At 39.1% G+C, this 22,839-nt stretch overlaps 1 protein-coding gene and 1 pseudogene across 11 annotated transcripts in view; both read right to left on the bottom strand.

Moving 5' to 3' along the window:
• Nucleotides 1-22,839, bottom strand: part of rbfox1 (RNA binding fox-1 homolog 1) — a 265,406-nt gene that overhangs the window by 13,249 nt on the left and 229,318 nt on the right. For 8 of the 11 annotated variants that reach the window (XR_015846619.1, XM_088316625.1, XM_088316624.1 and 5 more), the window contains 4 exons: nt 17,994-18,054; nt 13,660-13,713; nt 8,066-8,210; nt 2,834-2,873 (listed from right to left, as the gene is read on the bottom strand). Coding sequence is in view for 9 of the 11 variants with exons in the window: in XM_088316625.1 (XP_088172751.1) it covers nt 2,834-2,873; nt 8,066-8,210; nt 13,660-13,713; nt 17,994-18,054 (300 nt within the window). In the remaining 2 variants the exon portion in view is untranslated. The remainder of the gene's footprint in view (nt 1-2,833; nt 2,874-8,065; nt 8,211-13,659; nt 13,714-17,993; nt 18,055-22,839) is intronic. The other 3 variants (XR_015846620.1, XM_088316632.1, XM_088316629.1) reach the window with 1 other exon arrangement.
• Nucleotides 18,090-21,917, bottom strand: LOC148323005 (large ribosomal subunit protein uL3 pseudogene; annotated as a pseudogene).

The raw sequence follows: 22,839 nt of genomic DNA, 5'->3' as shown, positions 1-22,839 counted from the left end.
ATAGATTCTATATATAAAATGAATAATCAAGTGCTTATTTAGAAAATCTCACAATAAAGCATCTGTCAACGTCTGTGATGTCACACGGGACCTACAAATAATGAAGAGATTTCAACTTTGTTTATGTTTTACTGTTTGTACAACTAATTAGTTAATGTACATGATTTGCTATGCGTAAATGTGTTTCAAAGTCTGAACAAAATAGAGGTCAGCGATTTTAAGGAATAATTTTAAAGATTCGTGTTCAACCTTTGAGGTTTCACTAAATAAACACGAAATAAGACAACCATTTTTTAAAATTAAATTTAAAACTATATTAAGTAGGGCAGGACGGTGTCATAGGAGTTAGCGGATCTGCCTCACAGTCTAGAACAGGGGTGGGCTCAACCAAGACGATAATGAGGACGCAAGGTGGACAAATTGGATGGATGGAGATAAGCATTACGCAGTAACGATAACACTGGTTTGATATTTTGCCAATTACAGTAAAATTATTTTATACAAAGACGAGGCGGGGGTAGAATTTTATTATACTATATAATATTATATCACAGTTTTATTTCATTAAATCTAACACGTATTATAATTAAAACGAGCTGCTTTCGGATTGTTTTAGGTCCTCAAATATAAAATAGACTATGGATTTACCTAGTTGTTTGTGTTCTTTGCAGTTGTAGCACATAAAGCACAGTAACAAGGTCCTTAATGAATAGGCACTGCACTCTCTGCCAGTCTGCAACTCCTCCATTCTCAATGACCGAGAGTGTATGTCTGTCGTGACACCAGCGATGTATTATTACCGCTATAAAGTGTGGAGTCAAGTGAGGAATAGTTAGATTGTGTGATGATGGACTGTGGCGGAATGAACAGTCTGCCCCCCTTTAAGTGACCAGCCAGTGTAACAGTGTATTGTCACTCCTAACTGAGTGACTAATGGAGGCTTTGCGTGCATTGTGTGTGTGTGAGTGTGTGTGTGTGTATGGTAACAGTTGGTGTGGTCAAGGTTTGGCCACCCAGCACTCAATCTAACATAGGGAGTGGTGTCATCCATCAAATTTACTGATGTGTTGACAGAGGACAGGTGGAGCAGGACTCTTTATATCCAGGCTAGCGTGGCATTACTTGTATGCACCATCAGTTATTTAGCTTACAGCATATCTACAGTTTCCTTATTTATTTATTTATTTTTTTTGTAGAGTGTGTTTTTGAATAAAGGCCAAACATAATACGACAGCAGCAACCCCCATGTTTCATGAAGTCACTTTTCTAATTAGAAAGGCTGAGTAAAACACAGGAGGTTTGGATACTTGTACTTTAAAGACTCACTTGGGAAATTTAGCATAATGCTTCCTGAGCACTTACTCCATCAGTTATATTACAGCTATGTCACTCTCGCTACACTGTTCTTCATCCTCCCGGGCCCACTGCCTGTATTCCTCTCTTAAACAATCATGAATTGACTGCAAAATTTTAAGTGTATGTTTGTGGTAAATTAAAATTGTACACTGAAGTACAGTGCAGCAATTCTCCAGGAAATGAGGAGATTTTGTTTTTGCGCACCATATAGCAGGTGCAACCACTTCATTTCAAATTGTTTAGGTACAAATAAATGAATATTCTTGAATTAATTTATAAACACAAAATATCTAATTTCATTCATTGTGGTGGGTGGGATACGCAGTGCATAGATAGATTTTTTTTTTTTTTACATGTTATTTTTTACTCAAAATGGAAGCTATGCATCCAACCATTATCTGAGACGATTTTCCTCACAAGGGTTGTGTGGGTGCTGGAGCCTATCCCAGCTGTCTTTGGTCAGTAGGCGGGGTACACCCTGAACTGGTTGCCAGCAGGGCACATAAAGACTGCTCTCACACCCATACCTAGGGACAATTTGAAGTGTTCAATCTACCTACTATGCATGTTTTTGGAATGTGGGAGGAAACCGGAGTACCCGGAGGAATCGAACCCTGCATCTTTGCACTTCTGCACTGTGAGGCCGTCGTGCTATCCAGTCGCCAACCGTGCCGCAAATGTAAAATATTATTAGCTTAATAGCATGATCAGCAAACGAGAGTACTGTTGCCTTGTTTTAACTTTTGTGGATTGTCATGACCTGCATGAATAAGAATGAATAAGTACAAGAAAATAAATGAATGAATAAATGAATGAGTAAATAAATAAACAAATATATAAATAAATAAATAAATGACATTTTAAAAGAAAATTTGAGAACGCATATTGAAATTGTTTTCTAAGTGATCATGTTACTAAGTTAAGTATGACTTGGGCAATTATGCTTGTGGCTAAACGATATTGTACAACAGTTGAGCTGATTTTCTGTCGCATGAAATCTGCTCTTTCTGTAAAACATGGTCATTTGATGAAGCAAAAGTGTGTCAGGAGCTTTTAAACTTTTTACTTATGTATATTTTTTTGCCTGATCGCAGTTCGTGGCCACAGGGCTAAAGGGTTCCAAGCAAGTCAACTGTTAAAAGCGCAATCTCCAATAAGAACGATTCTCCTCTGCACACATCCTTGGCATGTATGCACAATACATACAAGGTAGCAATATTGAATCAATGCAATCTATGTATGTAATGTCATCAAATAACAGTTTAAACTAGTTTTCACAGTGCCACATTTTACTTGATATTATTCCATTTTTCAGTACATGCTGTAGATTAGTTTCTTGCGCTAGTTCAGGAAGAAACTCAAACGGCAGGTTCAAGAAAACGTGCATTAATTGTGGGATTTGTTTGTCCAAAGCAAATACCATGTGAGGTCAGAGATGACTTACGCATGCAATGTCATACCAGTAAACAATACTTACATAAATATCTGCACCATAAAATCCATCCTGGTAAACAACACTGTAGAGGATGCAAACACAAACAAACAGACAAACACACAATAAAACAAAACAAAACAAAACAAAAAAAACATCCATATTAGTGCATGTTGACATGCAGGCACTGGACTGGCTACTAACCAATCCCCATGTCCTCAATCCAAAAGACAACCAACAGAAAAGAAATAATAGGAACAGAGTCAAAGTGGGGAATACAGCAGGCGTCCTCACTCCCGTTTAATGGCAAATAAGGAAGCTGGGAGGGTTCCATAAAATTGAAATTATTACTATTTTTAGGAGGGATGGAGTGGAAATTGGAAGAGTAAATATAGTCACTGACAGTTATTGTTCACGCGCCTTGCTTGGGTGCAGGCAAAGTGGATTCCGACTTAGGTTATTATAGTTAACGAAAACTAACGAAATACCTCAAAGTAAATTATAAAAAAATATTTTCATGACTTAAATAAAAAAAAAAATGCTTTTAAACAAAAACAACTGAAACAGTAATCATAGCAACAATGTCCATCCTCCTTCCTTTCAGTTTTTGTCAATTTATTTAATAATTGAGTCCTTGACATTGTTTTAAAACAGAGCTGGGCAGTCCGTCCTGGGGGCAGACTGGTGCGGCCCTCCGGAGGCCCATTTTTGGTATGGGGCGGGAGGGTGACAAATTTTTAAAAATGGCTGAATTCTGGGGATTTTCGTCCGTCTCTCGTGCCGACATAATAAGCCTAAAATAAGGTGAGCGGATTTGAATAAAAAATTAGCCAGCTAATGATTGTTATAGGGATGGCGATATTGCCGAGATCAACGTCATCTTGCAGCAGCCAATTAAAAAAAAAATAATAAATCACCATCCGATGATGTCACTCCTAGGTGACAGCCATGCTTGCGGCTTGCATGTTTGTTATGGCTGGCCTGCTTTTGTCACTGAAATCAGACCAAAACGTGATGTGAAGTAACAAGAAAAAAAAAAGGTACACACTACAAGCAGGTTTACGTTTCAGCTAGATATACCAATAGTGCGCTCTCTCTGTCTCTCTCTCTCTCTCTCTGTCTCTCTCTCTCTCTCTCAACAGGAATTCAAGCCATAAATCAACTTGGTAACGTGGTAAAAAAGCAATGGAAATTGTGACTATTCTATCTTTATTTCATACGTTGGGTTGGGATGCATGTAACTTTTGAAGCAGGATTATACACTGCACCTATTGTACTTTAAAGTTTGTGGACAGTTTTACAGTACCTATATTTGATTTTTAAACTAATATATTTGTATAATTGTTACTGCACGATACTTACCGTGATGTTTTTATTAAGGTGATTTTTTAATCTTGCACAGAAAAATAAAACATAACAATTTTAAAAATCTAAAAGCAGATTTTAAAATAAATAAAAACTTAAGTAAAATGAAGGATCTTTGAGAAAAAAATATAAAACTGAAAAAAAAACCTGCTCTGAAAACAAATTAAAACTAACCACGTGAAAAGAATCGAAAAAAAATAAAAACAACCTATAATGAAAAATCCCGAACCTTTAGAACCCTGATTCCTCCTCCGTGAATGTGAGAGAACGTCTATATGTGCTCTGTGATTGAATCACTACGAGTCCCCAGTGTAGCCTGCTTTTCGCTTGAAGTCAGCTGTAATAGGCTACAACCTAACTGCCCTTTGTGACCCGAAACAGGAAACCAGTATGGAAAATTGATGGATTGAATATATGGACTCCATAAATAATGACATGATAGCCAACAGATATTGTCTCTGCTGTTATGCATAATGATTAGCATGGCTGCCTGCCAGCAAGAAGGCTCTGGGTTCAAATCTTGACTCTGACCTTTGTGTTTGTAGTTTCCCTAATTTCCCTCTGCCCTTTAACCAAAAGTCACCTGATTTATGCCCGCAGATCACCCGTGAATGTGTGGAGAATTAAATGTATCATAGGAATTTAAGCTAATCATTATCTTTATTTAATAATCATCTAATTATTTTGTTCATAATGGATGGTTCTATGGAATTGTTGTGGTATTCCGGATTTTTTGACAACGTACAGTATGTGTCACAGCCACCTTCAACGCTGAGAATAAAAAACAGAAGATATCTGATCTTTCCTTACACGCTGAGGATCAGAAAGATTCGACTGGATGCTGAGTAGTTTTCTTGCAACGCCATGTCGTTATTGGCCCAAAATTTTCCATCAGTGTCCAAGAAAACATATGGTCATGTAATTGAGTTGGAATCAGTTGAGAAATTGTGATGCTGTTAAACTCCATTGAAATGAGCCCTGAAAGAATGATTATACAAAGATTGCATTTGAAGTCAAATGGAAACACAATCAGCTTAATACTGCTTAAAATTGTTCGTCAGTAACAGTGGAATTCAAAGCACAAACTGAAATTGACGCAGCTATTACAAAAAGAAATATATAAAATGTGTCTTTATATCTTGTAACTGCCTGTTTACTTATTATTACTTCCTATTAGTGGGTGGAGATAAATCATCAAATTGTTTGCGTTTCAGCGTGGTTGAGTGCATTTTTTTCGCCTTTTGAACTCTGGCTGAACTGTGCTGAACATGATGTGTATAGAAAATGTGTGTTGCAGACGTTGCAGCCCTCATTTGTTTTCCAATAAAATGCCTCCAGCAGCAACAGCCTCCGCTGCTCCATTGACTTTGCTGCTGTTCTTCTGAGAAGAAAAAGCTCCAATTTCACTAGCCATTATACAGCTTTCCCACTGTCTGTGCAAACTCTGATCAATATTGCTTCAAACATCATGGAAACGCTGAGAGCAGGGTCATTTAAAATGTGGGACTCAAGCATATTTACATGATAGGTGATTAAAACCTTAGTTCAAATCATGCCCTTATATAAACAAAAAACACATTAAGTTTCCTGGCTGTCGTCCAGATTCAGAGTCAACTTGTTGCCACGCTAGAAAGATGCTTTAATAAAAATACATGAGTGTGCATCAATTATTCACAATATGTGTACCGCTAGAGTAATTATGTGGCGAGGCGGCATTAATCAAAGTACAAGCTGTACCATTTCTCTTTTGCGATTGTGTTATTGCATCATTTTTCCCTTCAACTCCTATGTCAAATTGCCTGTGGATTTACAAAAAGCTCTCAGAAAAATATATATATTTTTTAAATATCTATAGGAGGATCTCAGACCGAATTGGGACCCAGATACAATCAAGCTTATTCAGACTTATTATTAGACTATTACAGTGCTTATATTTTTGACCTGGACAGTTCGGGCCTTGTTAACTAAAATCCTACTAAAGTGCCTCTTTACACACTTTTAACAGATTACAGGCACTAATGGCAACAGGTGTGTGAAAGTGTTGGAGACAGCTGTGATGAAAAGAGGCTTTTACACTTGTGGTAGCATTGATGGGTCTGACCATGAAACATTTTGTAAGTGTCAAGTCCACGTGTAAGTCGGAGCCGGGCACTTGACCCTTTTTTGGCGGTCAGTCCCCCGCCCGCCAGCCGCTATCTTGTTAACATTCGGGACTCGAGCCTCCGGCATTATTCATATAAATTGTGCCCACCCCCCTAAAAAAGCGTCTGCGCATGACTCTACCGCGGGAGAGATGGTAATGACAGAGATTTATTTCATGATCATTTTATGTGTAAGAAGAGATGTGAGACATTTAGTGCTGTCAAACGATTACATGTTTTTAACTTATTAATCGCAATTAATTAATTGTGATTAATCACATTTTTTCTACTACTATTTTTGAGAAGCTTTTGACATGTATTTACTTGAATAATATATTGTATTTAAAGCAAAATCACCAAATATGAAGTGTATTTTAAATTAATGAAAGCTTTCTTTTATCCATTGAAACAATTCTTAAAACTTATACGGTGCATTTAGTTGTAAGCACCACACTCCGGCAGTGTTGGTTTGCAAAGCCCAGTGGTAACTTAAGCAGGGTATTTTGTTCTGAGATGATGTGGTAAAGATATACGGCAAATATGGTACAGTGTTTGAATATGTCTTTGCAAGATACGCAAATACATTTTTGAAGTACTGAGTTAACTGTGTTAAAATGTAGTTAATTGCGTGATTTTTAAAAAAAAAATTATCTTGAGTTGACACTTTTTTTACAGCCCTAATATAATAATAATATAATAATGTCTTATATATATATATATACATATATATATATATATATATATATATATATATATATATATATATATATATATATAAAGTATTGGAATCATTAGTGCTAAATTAATTTATTTTATCAAAATGAGCTGCATGGGAATTTTGAGTATTTTGCAGGTGCAATGCTGAGAGCACTCAGTTTGTGGATCAGCTACAACGTTCTATCTATTTCCGTCAGCAATCAAGTTCGTGCCCATTGTTGCAGACGCAAACCTTTGGTAAATCAGACCCTTGTACACTCATTTTATTTAACATCGTTTGGTGACTTAGGCACTGATACGACAAAAGTGGCAGTTCATTACACATCATTGTTTGCAAGCTCTACATTATGATGTCTTGAATACATTGTGCTGGACAAGACCTCTTTGAATCCCATTATTAAGAAACCATCCAAATGAATTAGAGAGTTGTTGCAGGTGTTCAATACGATATACAAGTTGTTGTTATGCTAATCAAAAACATTGAGCAATGGAAACATCTATCCTCATGGGGATATACAAGTAATTTCTAACCCTCATCTTTAATTAGAATCCCAGCCAGCTTCCTTGATGCCCATTGGCTTGCAGTTATAAAGAGAAAAAAAAAAAACAGACCATGGTAGAATGGTAGAAAATTTCATCTGACTGACCACAACAACACAGCTCTTCAGGGCTTCGAGCAACAAAGAGTCTGCAAGAGTTGTTGGGCCTTGGGAGATGTTTTATTTCATTTTAGTAAATGGATGAATTTGTAAAAGAATAGTTGATGACGTCCCATTCTGACATTTTACTCAATCACGCCACAGTCCAAAGCCAAGTTGACAGTAATCTTCCATGACTCCATGAAAAGCAAGTCTTGGAGCATGCCTCTTGGTTAAATCAGCATGCTATGGAAGTGGGGGAGTTGGTTATCACTGTGAGGCAAAGCTCGCATGCACTGCTTTGCTGCCTCCGAGCACCGAGATTCAGGACTTGCCATTTGAGTGAAACAAGAAAAAAACAAAACATTCAACCAAAGGGAGATAAAAAAATGAAGTGAACTGAAAGAAATGCTCACCCTCCATACGCTGGAATGTGAGGAGGTGGCGCAGCCGCCCTGAATGTGTTGAAGACTGTTCGTCCTCGACCTCGTAGGTGGGTTCCTCTGTATGCCGCGGCTGCTGCTGCTGCTGCACTGGCTGCTGGGTAGGGAAAACCTGGCACTGGAGAAAAATGCACACATGTCACAGGTGCACACTGTTCTGGCTGCACAGATTCGACCATCGACTTAGGTCAGACATTTACACACCGTCAAACCAGATACAAACTTTGGGTGGAGCAATCAAAAAATATGAGTGATCCGTAACAAATCACGTCATCCTATCGACTTAAGAAGCTATTTTCTGTCACCGGCTGGAAGGTGCAACATCATATTACATTTGAATATCAATTCAAATTTACACTGTCACAGCTTTCTTTCTATTTTGATTCTTTATTTTATTTTATTTTTTTCAACTCCAGCTTCGGCATACACCTGTATTGACACGAAGGCTCAGCACTCCAATCAGACAAATCACCCCCTGAATGGTGCTTATGATTTTAATCATCTTGAGCAGAGGTTTTCCATCACCGTAGGTGGCTTCAAAAACAGACTCAACAAAACATTTTATTGAGTTGATCAAAGAGACGCTGTGAGTGGGCAATTTAAATTGATATTTATTGGTGAAGAATATCTGTGCTATCAGATTGTTTTTCCTTGATATGCTCAACATAACCTGCAAGGAGAGATTCTGCTTCAAAAATGTTCCCAGCCAACATCAAAAGAGACGCTTTTGGAGTTTTTTTTTTTTTTAGATGGGACCGGCTCGTTGAAGAGAACAAGTGCAGGGCACCAATTGATTGCGATAACTAAATTCAATCATAATTGTGAGTCGTGTATTAAATCATTTGTTTTTATTTGTTTTAATGCTATCTTGTCAAAATAGGCACATTATTCAAATTAAATGTATTTTATTTGATTTATTTTAAACAGAATATAAAAACATGGGCTCCTTCAATTTGTAAATGAAGCTGTACTGGTGGTCTACACTACATGAAGTCGTTTTGAAATGTATGTTTGCTTTCTCTTTGTCTCATGGAAAAGAGACATTTTATGTGGCCCACGAAGGGCAAATCATGTGTGTCAACTTCCTGTTTCCAGCACATTTTCTTCACTTTTAACAACATTGAGATTTAAGATATTGCCTTTTATTTGTTACCAATCCTCCCTTTTAAAATAAATTGAAAAATTGTTGAGCAAACAATTACTTAGTGGCTTCTGATTTCAAAATTGCCTTTTTCATCAATTTGTTGTATGAATGTGAGAACGTAAGGTGATCATGCATTTATATGGGTTCACAGTCATAACGGCTCTTGTGGGAAACCATAACTACGATGTGGCCCGTCCACAAAGAGTTTGACACCCCTGGCCTATCATGTTAGCCATATATTTAAATAAGTTCATTATAACTAAGATAACACTGATTTTTACTTCACTCTGATAATATAAATTACATTTGCATGCCTGGCTCTGGACAGGTATGACTATTTTTGCACTTTGCAGTTCACTCAATATATCAAAGAGCAATTTCTTCAATTTCTTTTTTTTTTTAGCAATAACGAGGAACAAACGTGGCTAGGGGAAATCATCAATATCAAATCAATATCAAAGTAGAGTACACAGAGTAGGGAAATTAATTGATATGATGTGTAATGTTACAGGTGTAGTGTTACGGTTATTAACTTATCTTTAATCTAAATGGGGAAAACTGACACCAGGTGTAATTTGAAAGCGAGACGAGAGAAGGTGAAGAGGAAGATTGAGAAATGATTTCCTTGCCTAATTATGCAACTCTTCAAAAGGGAGATCTAATGAAATGGTAATAGAAACAGTGAAGCATTCATTGACCTAATGAAAAATGGAAGGTTTGGGCCAAAGGACAAGAGTTTCTCAAAGAGAATGAAGGAAAAGAGTAATTGTACCTATTCATCTTTTGTCACCTTGATTTAAAGACCTCATGCCCTGGCAACCATGAGAGTCACCCTGATATTACCACATTGTATTAGTATGTCTTTGATTTTCGCACACATTTGGGACTAAAACGCGATTGTTCATTATAAATATATATATATGAAATGATTTGTGAGTCTTTTTCATAATGCTTTACTCCAATTTACAAATGAATTATTTCTTTTGACAAGCATGTCTGTTGCTGCTGTATTTGTCTGGCTTACTGAGGCCTTTCACGTGGTCAATCTACACACTGGCAAATGATATGCTATTGGCCTAGCAAGCGTGGCCTTACTCTGGTTTAACCCATATTTTCACTACAGACAGCGGTGACTTTCTTTCCAGGGCAGTCTGTCTGTTTTTATCATCAATGAGAGGTGCGTACCCCAGAGTTCTTCTTTGGGGCCACTCCTCTTCTCTATTTTTTTATTAATGATTTGCCTAAAATCTGTTCAATGTCACACTCCAGTACATGCAAACGATGGAGCCTATCGCTTCGCGATGGCTGAGTGTCTGAACAGGTAGCTGAGCGACCACAAAGGAAAAAAATGAGGCCGATCAGTGTTGAATACAGCGCGAGAAGGAAAACGGCAAGTTTGAGCCGCGTCTTTGAAAAATGCCGGGCAAGTGTTGAGGTCAAGAGCTGGAGAACGAGAGAGAGCATGGGGGTCTCTGTTGTCACCTTTATAGTTAAGTACCTGCAAATTCATATCATGGCCCAATGTATCGTATTGCAAGACAGACTCCCCTTTTCTTTGTCTGATTTTCACGGGCAAACGTGAGAGGCATAGTGTGAGCAGGACGCTGTATGACAATGTATTGCGATATTATTGGTTTGTGAATTATACATTTTAATTCCTGGAGACAAATGGCCCTAATTTGGGGAAAAGGGCTATACAAATAAGCATTAACAAAAATGAGGGACGCCTCTGATTGAGTGCATTTGATTTATCTAATGGTAAACTACTTACTTTGTACATTGTTATGTATTGGTGAGTGCAGGCTATAATAACAAGTCCACGCGGCTATTATGACCTTGGTAAATGCTGCCAGTGAGGAGCTAACAAGCTTGCGTGACACCAAATAATTCAAATTTGTTAAACTTCTTGAAGTTACGTCGTTTGTACATCAATTGCTAACCGGTCGACCGCTCTCTCCACTCTTGTCAGTGAGGCTGTTTGATCGGGCAAGGCAGACTCAGGATATTTTAGAAGTAACTTCTGGTTCACCCTATTTACACATCGCTTGTGTCTCCTTGTTGTTCCAAACAATTTACATTGTGCTTCAGCGCAGAGGGAGAGACCTGTTAAAAGACAAAGCTGGTACGTGGGTGTGGCTTTTATTGCCATGCTGATAAAAGCCCGTCCCAAAAAAACTAAATGCAACATAGATATTTATCATTTTGGATTATTTGAATAATCTGAAAATTAAGAAAACCTATCTGGTTGACCAGATCCCCAATCAGCTAAAAAAACAAACATTTGATTGGCTCCTGTTTCATGTGATTAGATTGAGACATAAAGATTTACTATGAATGTTTAAAATTTTCAATCAATAAATTTGAAAATGACTCATATAATAAATAATTTGAAAAGCAGAGCAGTTAACTCATATTGTTCAGAATATGATTGCTGGCAAACCACTGAAATGAAGGGAAAAAAAAACATCAACAAAAGATGAAGTAAACATATACTGCATTGCAAACAGGAAAGCCAAGACAAGATCAAGAACGGGTAACTAATGCATCACTTGCTAAGACCACCTCATGTTGGAAACAGTGTTCTTTAAAGTCCATTCATTCTGTATGATTCCTCCTTTCTTGGTGTTTGAGATCCATTTTATAAGGAAATGGGAGCAAGCATACACCTCTTTCATGGTCACATCGATATAAATAGGTCCTACTTATCCACAATGGCTTCACTAATTTCCACAGAAACACTGATTAAAAATGACAAAGAAGTAAACAATACTAATGATAATTCTAACTCTGGATTTTGTGTGTTAATTTACCAAATCTGCCACATATACGAATCATTTAGAAAAACAAGTCAGTCCAAAATCTGATTTAAATCAATCACTTGTTTATAGCTGATGGATGGATATTTGTACATTTATGGAGTTCGTCTTTTACAGTGGTGGATGGTCAAGGCCATCACGGCCTAACATAATCAAGAAATCATGATCATATTATTCATATTTTTTTGCCATATTATATTCTAGAGTTGCATTTGTTGCTTGGAGTTTTTTCCAATCAGAATTCAACTAGCTTGTGTTGCCAGGCAGATTTCATAATACCAGCGCACTATTCGTCCGTGATAGACAGTTGCGATCAGCCAATCAGATCACAAATTGGTTAGAGAGAGCCTTCTCGCTGGCCCGACGCTGAAGGTGATGAACGTGTTTTCTGATTGGATATTCACATGAGGGGGCAGCGCTATGCGGAACCAACACACCATAAAGTCGTAACTGGCAACTTTTCGAAAATCTAAAATATATTCTTGCTTTTTTAAACCATAATGGCCGTAGGAGGGAAAAGTGTGTATTTAATTGCAGATATACTTGCAAGGCCATTTTCAAGACGGACCGTTCAAGAGAAGCTAGGTCGTCCAATACTCACTCAGTACTGTGTACGTGTGTTTCTGTACATTATTTGTCCAGCTGTGGTGTCATAAATGATGGTGTTATGAGAGGTATTTATTCAAGTAGGACTAAGTAGGTCTTCACTGAAGGCCCATGTGTGAAATGCACGGCCCGTCACTGCTCTTTTATGTAGTGGTTCTGTACCAAAAAAAGATAAACATACTGATGAGTGGGACATTTGAAAAAGCCTCAAGAATTGTGCATATTTCACATGAATCATGCAGTCTAAGAGTGGAAAACAATTCCCTTCATGTAGCATTGTGTGCAATGTTATGCCCTCACAGTGACATATCAAGTTAATTTGACTGGACTAATAACTTAAAACGACTGCATCTGTTATCCATGTGGACATATTCACCAACAATGACACTCTAATTGGTATTTTAGATGCTTCAAATGTGAGACAAAGGGAATCAATGCAAAGCAATTTTGTGATTAAAAGAGTACAGGGTGATTTATATAATGACTCCAACAGGGAAATAGAAAATATTGATTGAAAAAGTATTTCATATACAGGTACTGTATTTTAATGTCCTGTGGAACAACAGGCAATCAGATTTCCTTTCCCCTTGGCCTTGATTTTTACTCAGAGATCTGTAATCTTATTTTCGGAGGTTCTCAGAATCCTGGTATTTTTTCACTTTAATGACAATCATTAATGAAGGTGTGGGAGGAGAAAGCCTGAATGACAATGAAATAGGACGTAAGTGTTGGGGGGAGTAGCAAAGTGTGTGTTTGTTCTTCAGCAGAGATGAGAGTCTGTTGTTATATTTGCACAAATCAGCACAGTTCTCATTCTATAAAAAGAATTTGCCTGGTTGCATGTTGCTTAGGAGGAAAGCAGAGGAGGAAGAGGTGAAAAAGGTTCAAAAGAGACGGACGAGAAGAAAAAAAATGTAGAACATACTGAAAAAAACAAGAGTATGAAGAAGTCGAAAGAGAAGAAGGAAGAAAAGTGCAGACAAATAGAGAAAAGCATTTACCTGCATAGAATTCTGGGCTGTAGACAGCACTGACCACTGGATTCAACTTCCAGCCTGAAAAGACAAATAGAGACACAAAGATAATAAAAATGAGCCAGTGGTTTAATGTGACCAGTTTCAGTAGTGTCTTGCACGTCACTAATTGCAATATTTCTGGAATGGTATTCGTAAACTAAAGATTTTGAAATGGCTGGTATATAATAAGGCATATCAGACATTCTCACATCTCTGAAAAATCGGCATGCAAGAATTTGGGGACTTTTACAAGTACTGTCCTGTTCACTCAACACGCTTCAGCTAGAATTCCATCACAGGCAGTTATTGAGACTTTTAACTCGGGTGGCTAGAAGATATGAGGCGATTCAGTTGAGAGGGTGGAGCTTATAACCCCCAAACACACACTTATGCAAACACATGTACGTGCACACACACACACATTTTTAATTCAGTTTTGATCCAAGTTCCATATCACGTGAAAAACACATTTTATGTTGGGCACTAGCCTAATCTATGTCCAATTCTCAGTTCAACTTTGACTCCACGTCACTTGACATCATCAGCCGCAGCACTGTATATCCCACAAATGATTATTTTGCTAATTGACTAGTCACCGATAGTAGTTGCAATTAGTCGACTAATAGAATTGACTAATGGGATAGCCGCTTATCGCACCGGCAAGCAACTGATCTTACACAACTATCATTATCTTACAGCCTGAATTTCTTAAGGTATGTACAAACAAAAATGAAAGAGAATAAAGACAATAGTACTACAACTACTATATATGCATACTAGCAGTCTGAATACTATGAAAGTATCTATAAATACGAAAAGAAATATTTCAAAACATATTTCAACCCTCTCAGGTATTGATTTAAATGGAGAAGACATTGAAATCAGATGAGTAAAATTTGCATTTTTTTGCTAAATCCGATCTTTTAGTACTCATTCACATTACAAAAACTAATGCAACTTCTAATATGAATGCATATGTGTCTGTGATGTGACACGCCTTTGCACAAAGCACGATGTCGAGTGACATGAAAAAAACGTCACGTGGCATAGTGTTTAAGGTAGTAAAATAGGGTTCCGTGTGTGTCACCTCATTTTATCATCCATTTGAACATATTAAACCCTGAATAGAGCAACTATACATATATTAAACACACTTGACTGCAGTAAGCCTGGGATGATAAAAATGCACTTTACTTAATAGTTGTAGTGGGAGTAAATGCAAAAGACTGTTTATAGACATTATGGAGACAATATAAGGAGCACTTATAATACAACTTTGTATTTGGTGTTTATAGGTTTCGTTGAGGGCACGGTGGGGACTGGTTAGCACGATAGCCTCACAGTGCAGAGGTTGTGGGTTCAATTCCGGCGCTGGCCTTCCTGTGAGGAGTTTACATGTTCTCCCCGTGCCTGCGTGGTTTTCCTCCGGGTACTCTGGTTTCCTCCCACATTCCAAAAACATGCATGGCAGGTTGATGGGACACTCTAAATTGCTTTGATATATATTACTTTGAGCGCGGATGGTTGTTCGCCTATGTGTGTCCTGCGATTGTCTGGCAAACAATTCAGGGTGTACCCCGCCTACCACCCAAAGATAGCTGGTATTAGGCTCCAGCATTTGAGCGGCCATTGTTAGGAGAAGTGGAACAGATAATGGATGGATGGATGGATTTTGTTGAGGATACAAGGGTAGCAACTGCGGTGGTAAAACACTTGATAAAGGTGGCAGCTGCCACCCTATAAAATCGCCCATGACATCAGTTCTACTTTGACTCCACGTCACTTGACATCATCCGCCGTAGCACTGACGTTTGTATATGAACAATCTGTTAAGTGTTATCTAAAAAAGGTAGGGTTTAGTATACGCCAGGGGTGGGCAAATTTTGGTGCTGAAGCGCCATATTTGATTTTTAAAAATAACACCTGGATGAGGTTAAAATACATTTGACAAAATGTTCATGATTTTTTCATTTTAATGCTGGAATAATAATTAATTACAGTTCTGGTTGTATTCTTCTACATTCTTTTTTCTAAAAAAAAATCAGATGGCATGCAAATTGTGTTTGTTTTTTTGGGGGTTTTTTTGTGACCACGCATATAGAATGCAGACCAGCACACAGAACAACTAACAACAACAACAATGTATGCCTGCTTCGCCTTCCGCCTGTGTGAGGAGACCCGCCGATATCTCCATCTTTTCAATTCAAAGTCAAAGCTATATAAAAATAGACAGATGGCTCAAAATTCCTACCGTGAATCTCTCACATCACAACAAACATTGCTTTGTTTAAAATCAATTTTAACTGACAAGATAGCTTCCGTGGCAAACGTAAGCTGAGAATGTCTCTCACTGAGTCTCGAGCTACCATGTAGGATACAAATATAAATGCTCAGTTTAACGGTAAAAAAATATATAAATCTTTGTTGTGAAAACAGTTGTAATTCCGAAAAGTGGTTCTCCGTTAAATGGCAAGAAGACACGACGCCAATGGTCGAACCAATTATGGGAAAGTTTTGTGACAAGAGACTCCAAGTCCACTTGTGACCAGCTTCCATCAAGTGATGGGGTGGAAAAGCAACTAGGACAAGATGAAACATTTGCTTCTACAGCTCAAAAAATTGTACAATCCAGAATCTGGCACATCAACTTAAAATAACTATTCAGTTATTATAGTTATTAAGACTTTGGAGTATAACAATGCGGAAATGGAAGAAATAGAAATAGAGCAAATGAGTGTTAAAAAGTAAGTCAGCATTTTGCATTTTTCAACTACTACATTGGCAAGTTAAAATGAGAAACTTGAAACGGCAGTTTTGGAGCACAGCTGTAGGAGCAAGCAGAATAAGATGCTTTTTATGGGCATTGAAGAAGCAAACATTTACATTATTGCTTAGAACCATGACTGAATTTTTTGACAAGAGCAACTTGGCATCACAGAGAGGAAGATGACCAAAAGATTGGGACGAGTACATAGGCTTGATCAACGAAAAGGAGTATGGCAAACAAGGACCAATGGTCGTGAAGGTCATTCAATCAAGGCACGAGGAGGAAATCTATGCCCTTTCCAAAAGACAAAAAGGCACTTGATTTTCCCTCGCGAATTAAAAAATAAATAAACATCACATATGGTCACGAACTGTGGCTCGTGACCAAGAAAAAAAAAACAAGATCACACATACAAGGGGCTAAAATGAGTTTGCTGCAAACTCAACTCAACTTGAGTCTCCAGGCTCTTCATTACAGATATCATGAGAAGAATGGCCAACCGGGAGAGTATCCGAGTAGAAGAGCTGATTCTCCTCATTAAAAGGATTAACAATCTCGTTTGGATGCCTCCTGACAGAAAAAAATTGATGGATGGATTGATAGACTAAAAAAGTAGTCATCATTGTGGTGGTTCGGGTTTGGGGGGGCCTGGCTGGCGAGTTATTGTTGTTTTCAGGTCTCCGGCGGTTTCCATCCAGGCACGCCCCCGGCTTGAGAAGGCGTCGGCTCCTGCGCACCTGCTACCCATCAGCGTTAATCAACACCTGTATAAAACCCAGCGTCGCCAGGAGCCAGACGCCGGATTATCCCGTGACCTAACGTGGTATTGACTCATGTCTTCGCTCGTTTCGTTCTCGCCAGATCGCCTTGACGCTCGCTCCTGTTTGACTCCTGTGTTTTCGTGTTCCTCCTCCAGCCGTCCAGCGCCCGTCCGAGCCCGGGCCCCCGCTGCCCACCTCCGAGTTCCGGATCACCGTCTGCGCCTTGCCCGCTCCGACCATGCCTGCCTGCCGCTTCCCGCTCCTGCCGCCTCGTCTGCGTCTCCCCCACGACGCCGATCACCTTGCCTACCTGCCCTCCTCGCGCCGCTTCCGCCGCCTCGCCACCTGCCCACCTCCCGCATCCAGCTCCCGCTGCCTCGCCACCTGCCCGCCGATCCTCGCTCCCGCAGCCTCGACGGACCCGCCGCGCCGCTCCACCCCCAGCTCCCTACTCCCGGGTCCCGATCTCGCTGCTCCCCTGCCTCTCTTCTCAATAAAACCTCTTCACCTCACCCCGGTTGCTCTTGGGTCCTGTTTTCCCTCCACACGGTTCACTGAACCACCACAATCATTTTCTCTATTTGTATTCAAATTTGAATTGGAATGAAAGTTTGTTTAAATATGCACCGTAAATGCCCCACCAGTTTTTTCCCCCATGTACACTGTATTTAAAATGACCTGCTTTAGTTGATGAGGCATTGTATCCTCGTCAGTCCAAACACAATGCTGCCCACCTACAGTAGGTGCTTTAACATATTTATGTAAGTATGTGCGCAATTAGGTAACCTTACCATTTGCATATGGGTTGACAGTCTTCTTATTTGTCATTACTCGGGCTGTTGCATTGTTGACCTACAGCAGGTAGAGAGAAAATTTCATGAGTTATGACAGTCGCATAGCTGTAAATAACAGCTTCTGAAGGTCTGCATGCATTGTCCCCTTGTGTTGTGAGCAAAGAAACATTTCAAAATGGAAGCAGCACACTGTATCATGTCAAACATTCATGTCATTTCTGTGTTTTCACAGTTGCATTCAGAAACACTGAGTAAAAATGCATCCCAAAAATAAAATAAAAAAATCACCTTTCCTTCCCATTTGCATATTTTCTATTATTTTAAACATGCGCTCAACTTAGAGTGACATTTCAGTAAGTATAAAGACAAAAGTAAAGGAAAAACACAGATGCATAAAGGCGATTTGGCTTATTTTGTTTTGTGATCACAGATGCATGCAAAGGACCGTGGGGTAAAAAGAATAAGGAACAAAACAAAAAAAAAAAGAAATGTCATTAGGGGCGAGGAGGAAGAAAATATGCCGGAAGCATTATGCAACATCCAGTCAATCTTGGAAAATGACATCATTGTGATGAAAGCACTAAAATGCATTCACACTTGGACAACAGCCTTTCTACTTGCATTAAAAATCAAAAGAATTAAAACTCCAAAGAACATAGATACTGTAATCAAGTCAATCAATCAACCATTCAACTCATTCCAAAATTTAAATCAAAGTTAACAGGGAAAATTAAAATGCGGGTGCATCATCCTCAAACCAAAATTCACAACTTATTTTCCAACAATCTCCGATAGATGTGCAAATGAATCATGTCTCAGTCAGTATCGCTTGGACACGCAATTCCAGGAGAACACTTAGTGGATGGACATGTACGTTGTCACTTAAGAAAATATGTCAATATACAGCATCAACCCAACCACAATTCAAAAAGAAATGCCACGTGAGATTTAGTGTTGCAAACGTTCAAAGAGAGGAAGAGAGAGAGGAAATGCTGGCAGAATGGCTCGCTCGCCCACACTTACCATTCCCAAACCTTTTGGCCCCGCCCACTTGTTTGTCTACTGTTACCGTTGTAACTTTGTTGGATGGGGCCCTAAACAAGCTACCATTGGAAGGATGGTGGGGGAAGGAGGGGATGAGAAAGGAATAAGCATCATCGTATTCAGGTGGCTCAGAAAACTTTGCAATCATTCCACGGCACAAACTCTCTCTTTCAGCTCTCCACTGTTTTTGTTTTTCAAGCATCATTTTCTTTCCTGTTTTTCCCTTGATGAGTGTTGTCAGCTGAGACCAAAAGACATCATTCATTTCTAAAAAACAAATGGGCTGCGTGAGAGTATTGGAAATATCTATGTGCCTAATTCAAACCAGTAGCTAGTAGTAATAAATTAAGAGTGTATTCATATTTAAGAAGAAGAAATTTAGAGTGTTCGTTTCATCAATACTCAAAACCCTGGTCCGCATCAAACACTTGGACCAAGGCTACTTGAAGAGATGCGTCTACGTCTGACTGTTAACAACCTGGCACAACTTCAGGACAGTTATAAGCTGAAGTTAAAAAGTCAGCAGGCAACTTCTTGGTGTGCCAACGGCTGGTTACACCTTTGTATCCATGTCCCTTGGTGACCCTGATGACGTCAATCATCTCATTCCTGAGTGAAGACGTTGGCGACAGGCACGGCCTGCTCCAGCTTCGCGCAGGCCCAGTCCACCTTGTTGGCGATGAAGCCGCCATTTAGCTTCACCTCCATCAGGTGCGACTTCTTCTGCTTCAGCGGCAGCAGACGCATCTGCGTGTGAGCGATGATGCGAATGACTTGGCAGTACTTCCTCATGGCGGCAAAGTCCTTCCCCAGCTGCATCTTGCCGTCATCATCCTGTCACTTCTTGCTGTACTTGGTGATGGCCTTCTTCTTGGACTGGGTTTTGTAAAAGCGCCACTCGTCGCTGATGTGCTCAGCAAAAACGGTCTTGAAGGAGCGCAGTCCGTGAGGGGTGCTCACACAGCCCACCACACTAACCACAATCATCGGAAGAGTCTGCACAATGGTGACGGCCTCTCTCCACCACCTCTTTCATGTTGACCTTTGATCCAGGTCTGTCCACTTCGCGGACGATGTGAGTCATGCCGGCCTGGTAGCCCAGGAAGGCCGTCAGGTGGACGGGCTTGGTCGGGTCGTCCTTGGGCAAGCTCTTGGCCTCACTCCGGTAACGTGGACTCCTCTTGCGAGGCAAGAAGCCAAGGGAGCCGTGGCGCGGGTTAATGACATGAATATACAACATTTGAAATATGTACTGTACACCGGAAGTGTTTCCTTGGTGACATAATGCTCTTCTGTGTGTGCATTTGACAACGTCTTGGCACTCAATATGGAGGTCATAGCTTTGCCACGCAAGACGTCACGTAACAAATATTTTCACAATTGGGTTGCAAAGTTTAGATGTACAGTATGCTAATGTTACTGGGCATCGTTGTTCTGATGTTAAACATGCCAGTGTGATCCTTAAACACGTGGTGCTTGTTTAAAATCTAAAAAAAAATCTAAAATGAGCCATCCATTATTTTCTGCCTTAGTTAACGTCAGGAAAAAATTGCACAAGCCCAAGAGTCATGTTTGCAAGGCGCACATATGATGTTGCACTTAAGATACTCTTGTGAGCATTTTAATTAGATAGACGGCGAGTAGTCATGGGGACTTGAGTCATTGTGGCGTGGACATGAGTGGACTCTAATCACTGCTCTGATGACTTGTGTCGTGACAAAATATAAAATACTTGAGATTTGACTCGGGACTTGACTTGTGACGTGATGACTTAAAACAGTGATTCTGCAAGTTCTATGGTGGCTTCCTCAAGTGGTGCGGACAAGAGTAATTGTTCAACAATTTTACATCTAAAATGAGTTATAATTCAGTATCGTAAATTTATGGGTGACAATATTATATAATTTTTAGGAATTAAGTCTGGCTTGTTTTTGATTATAGTTATTTAGCACAGAATTCGTGATTGTTTTAAAACTTTTATTAAAACAACACCTTGGTAAAAACAAGTTACCAGCACTTTAAAACAAGAAGATTAAGTTGCCATTTTAAGTTGCGTATATGACAATGTTACTACGGATGCTTGTCAAGACATATCATGACCAGACCGAATGCAGCCTGCAATTGAACTCTTTACATGACGGTCGTTCGGATTGGCAAAAGGAATATGCAACCACTATGAATCCGAATAAAATTCCATTTGGATTTAGCTTTTTTATTCTGATTGATGATAGGTGTTTATATCGAGCATTTTTATTCCGTTTGGTCATTTGGATTCTTTCTAATCAAATACATGGCCCCATGCAAACCTGGCATCAGTCACGTGCCTGCTAAAGTCAGCTTGATGAACCAGGCGTGACTGACAAGATGTCAATGACTTGTCGCACTTTTGGGCACTCTCCTGTCACTGGCACATATCTATACTATTTTGGAATATTTATCTGGAAAAAAAATTCCTCTCGCTAAAAAATGGGCAAGACTAACAAAGAGAAGAAGACCGAAGCGAAATAAGGCTAATGAGAAGATTTTAAAAATACGCAGAATTGGCAACTATGCAGCTCGACGGGTATGTTTTTCAACTTTCCAAATTTTTAATTGATTTTACAATCTCTAAAAAAATAACAACACCAATAAATTTTGTGTTATAGTAACACTCTATTACAATTAACTCATGCTACCAAAGTAGTAGCTGTGGCTAACGTTGGCTTAGTTACACTGCTAATGGTGGCTTAGTGTTGCTAGCGCTGCTATTTTGTTCAAGCTGGACAACATTCGCTGACGATCTATCACAACTGCACATTTTCATAATTGCATGTCATTATTAGTAGCCATCTTTGTGAATCATGCTTGCGCATGTTTGTGAGGGCCACGACTTTGGTCGGTAACAAATAGTAAAGTAAAGAGAGGCTAAAAATGGCTAACATCCCCTTTAAGTTAAGTTAAGACAATAAAACTGCATTTATTTGTTTTTACCATGGAATAAATTAAAGTAAAAACAGGACATAATGAAAATATGGTTTAAAAAAAATAGTTAAACTTTTCCTTGTAGCAATGAGAGCACTTGGAGTGCCAGCGCGATTTGCTGTTGACAAGTCATATAAGGCGAGCTTAGTTCACAGACAAGACCCTTTTAAACCCCGTACCTTATACATGATTATATTTTGCAAATGTAACAAACTCTAGGAAGGAAGTGACTCATTGTGGTATTCTGCGAACTGACAGATAAACTGGCTCTCAGTATAAACAAGTTTGTAGTGACACTCAAATATTCAACTACATTATGATTTTTGCCGTGGCGTTAAGAAGCTGTAGTGTTTTGAGAGGTGTTATACATGCATACTGATGAAATAAATAGACCAAGTCCGATCCTTGAGAGCTCCTATACAGAGGTCTCCATCCTCCAACACACCTGATTCCAATGATCAGCTCATCATCAGCAAGCTTTGCAGAAGCCTGATAATCATTTGAATAAGATGTGATGGAGGAGGGAGACATCTAAAAGCAAGCTATATAGGGGCTCTCGAGGACCGGGCTTGAGCACCCCTGCTTTTGACTTTTTGTGTATTAATTCCATCTCTGCTTGTGTAAATGGTACAACATGTCTGCCCTGCAGTGAATTTTAACACTTCCAATAAAATAGTAACGCTGACTCAGATTGTTTCAGAAAGATGCTAAGAGGTGCTAAATTCCACCTATGAATACACTGTAAAAATAGGTCTTAAAAGACTCGAAAATATTAACTCGGTTAAACAAAATTACGTGCCAATATAAACATTAAATTATCTTTGAACACCTACAACAT

The sequence above is a fragment of the Idiotropiscis lumnitzeri genome, chromosome 15 (assembly GCF_059441095.1).
Source record: "Idiotropiscis lumnitzeri isolate Australia: NSW breed Sydney's pygmy pipehorse chromosome 15, RoL_Ilum_1.0, whole genome shotgun sequence".
NCBI lineage: Eukaryota > Metazoa > Chordata > Actinopteri > Syngnathiformes > Syngnathidae > Idiotropiscis > Idiotropiscis lumnitzeri.
Note: the sequence above shows the minus strand (reverse complement) of the source record. Positions and strands in the feature narration are given on the sequence as shown.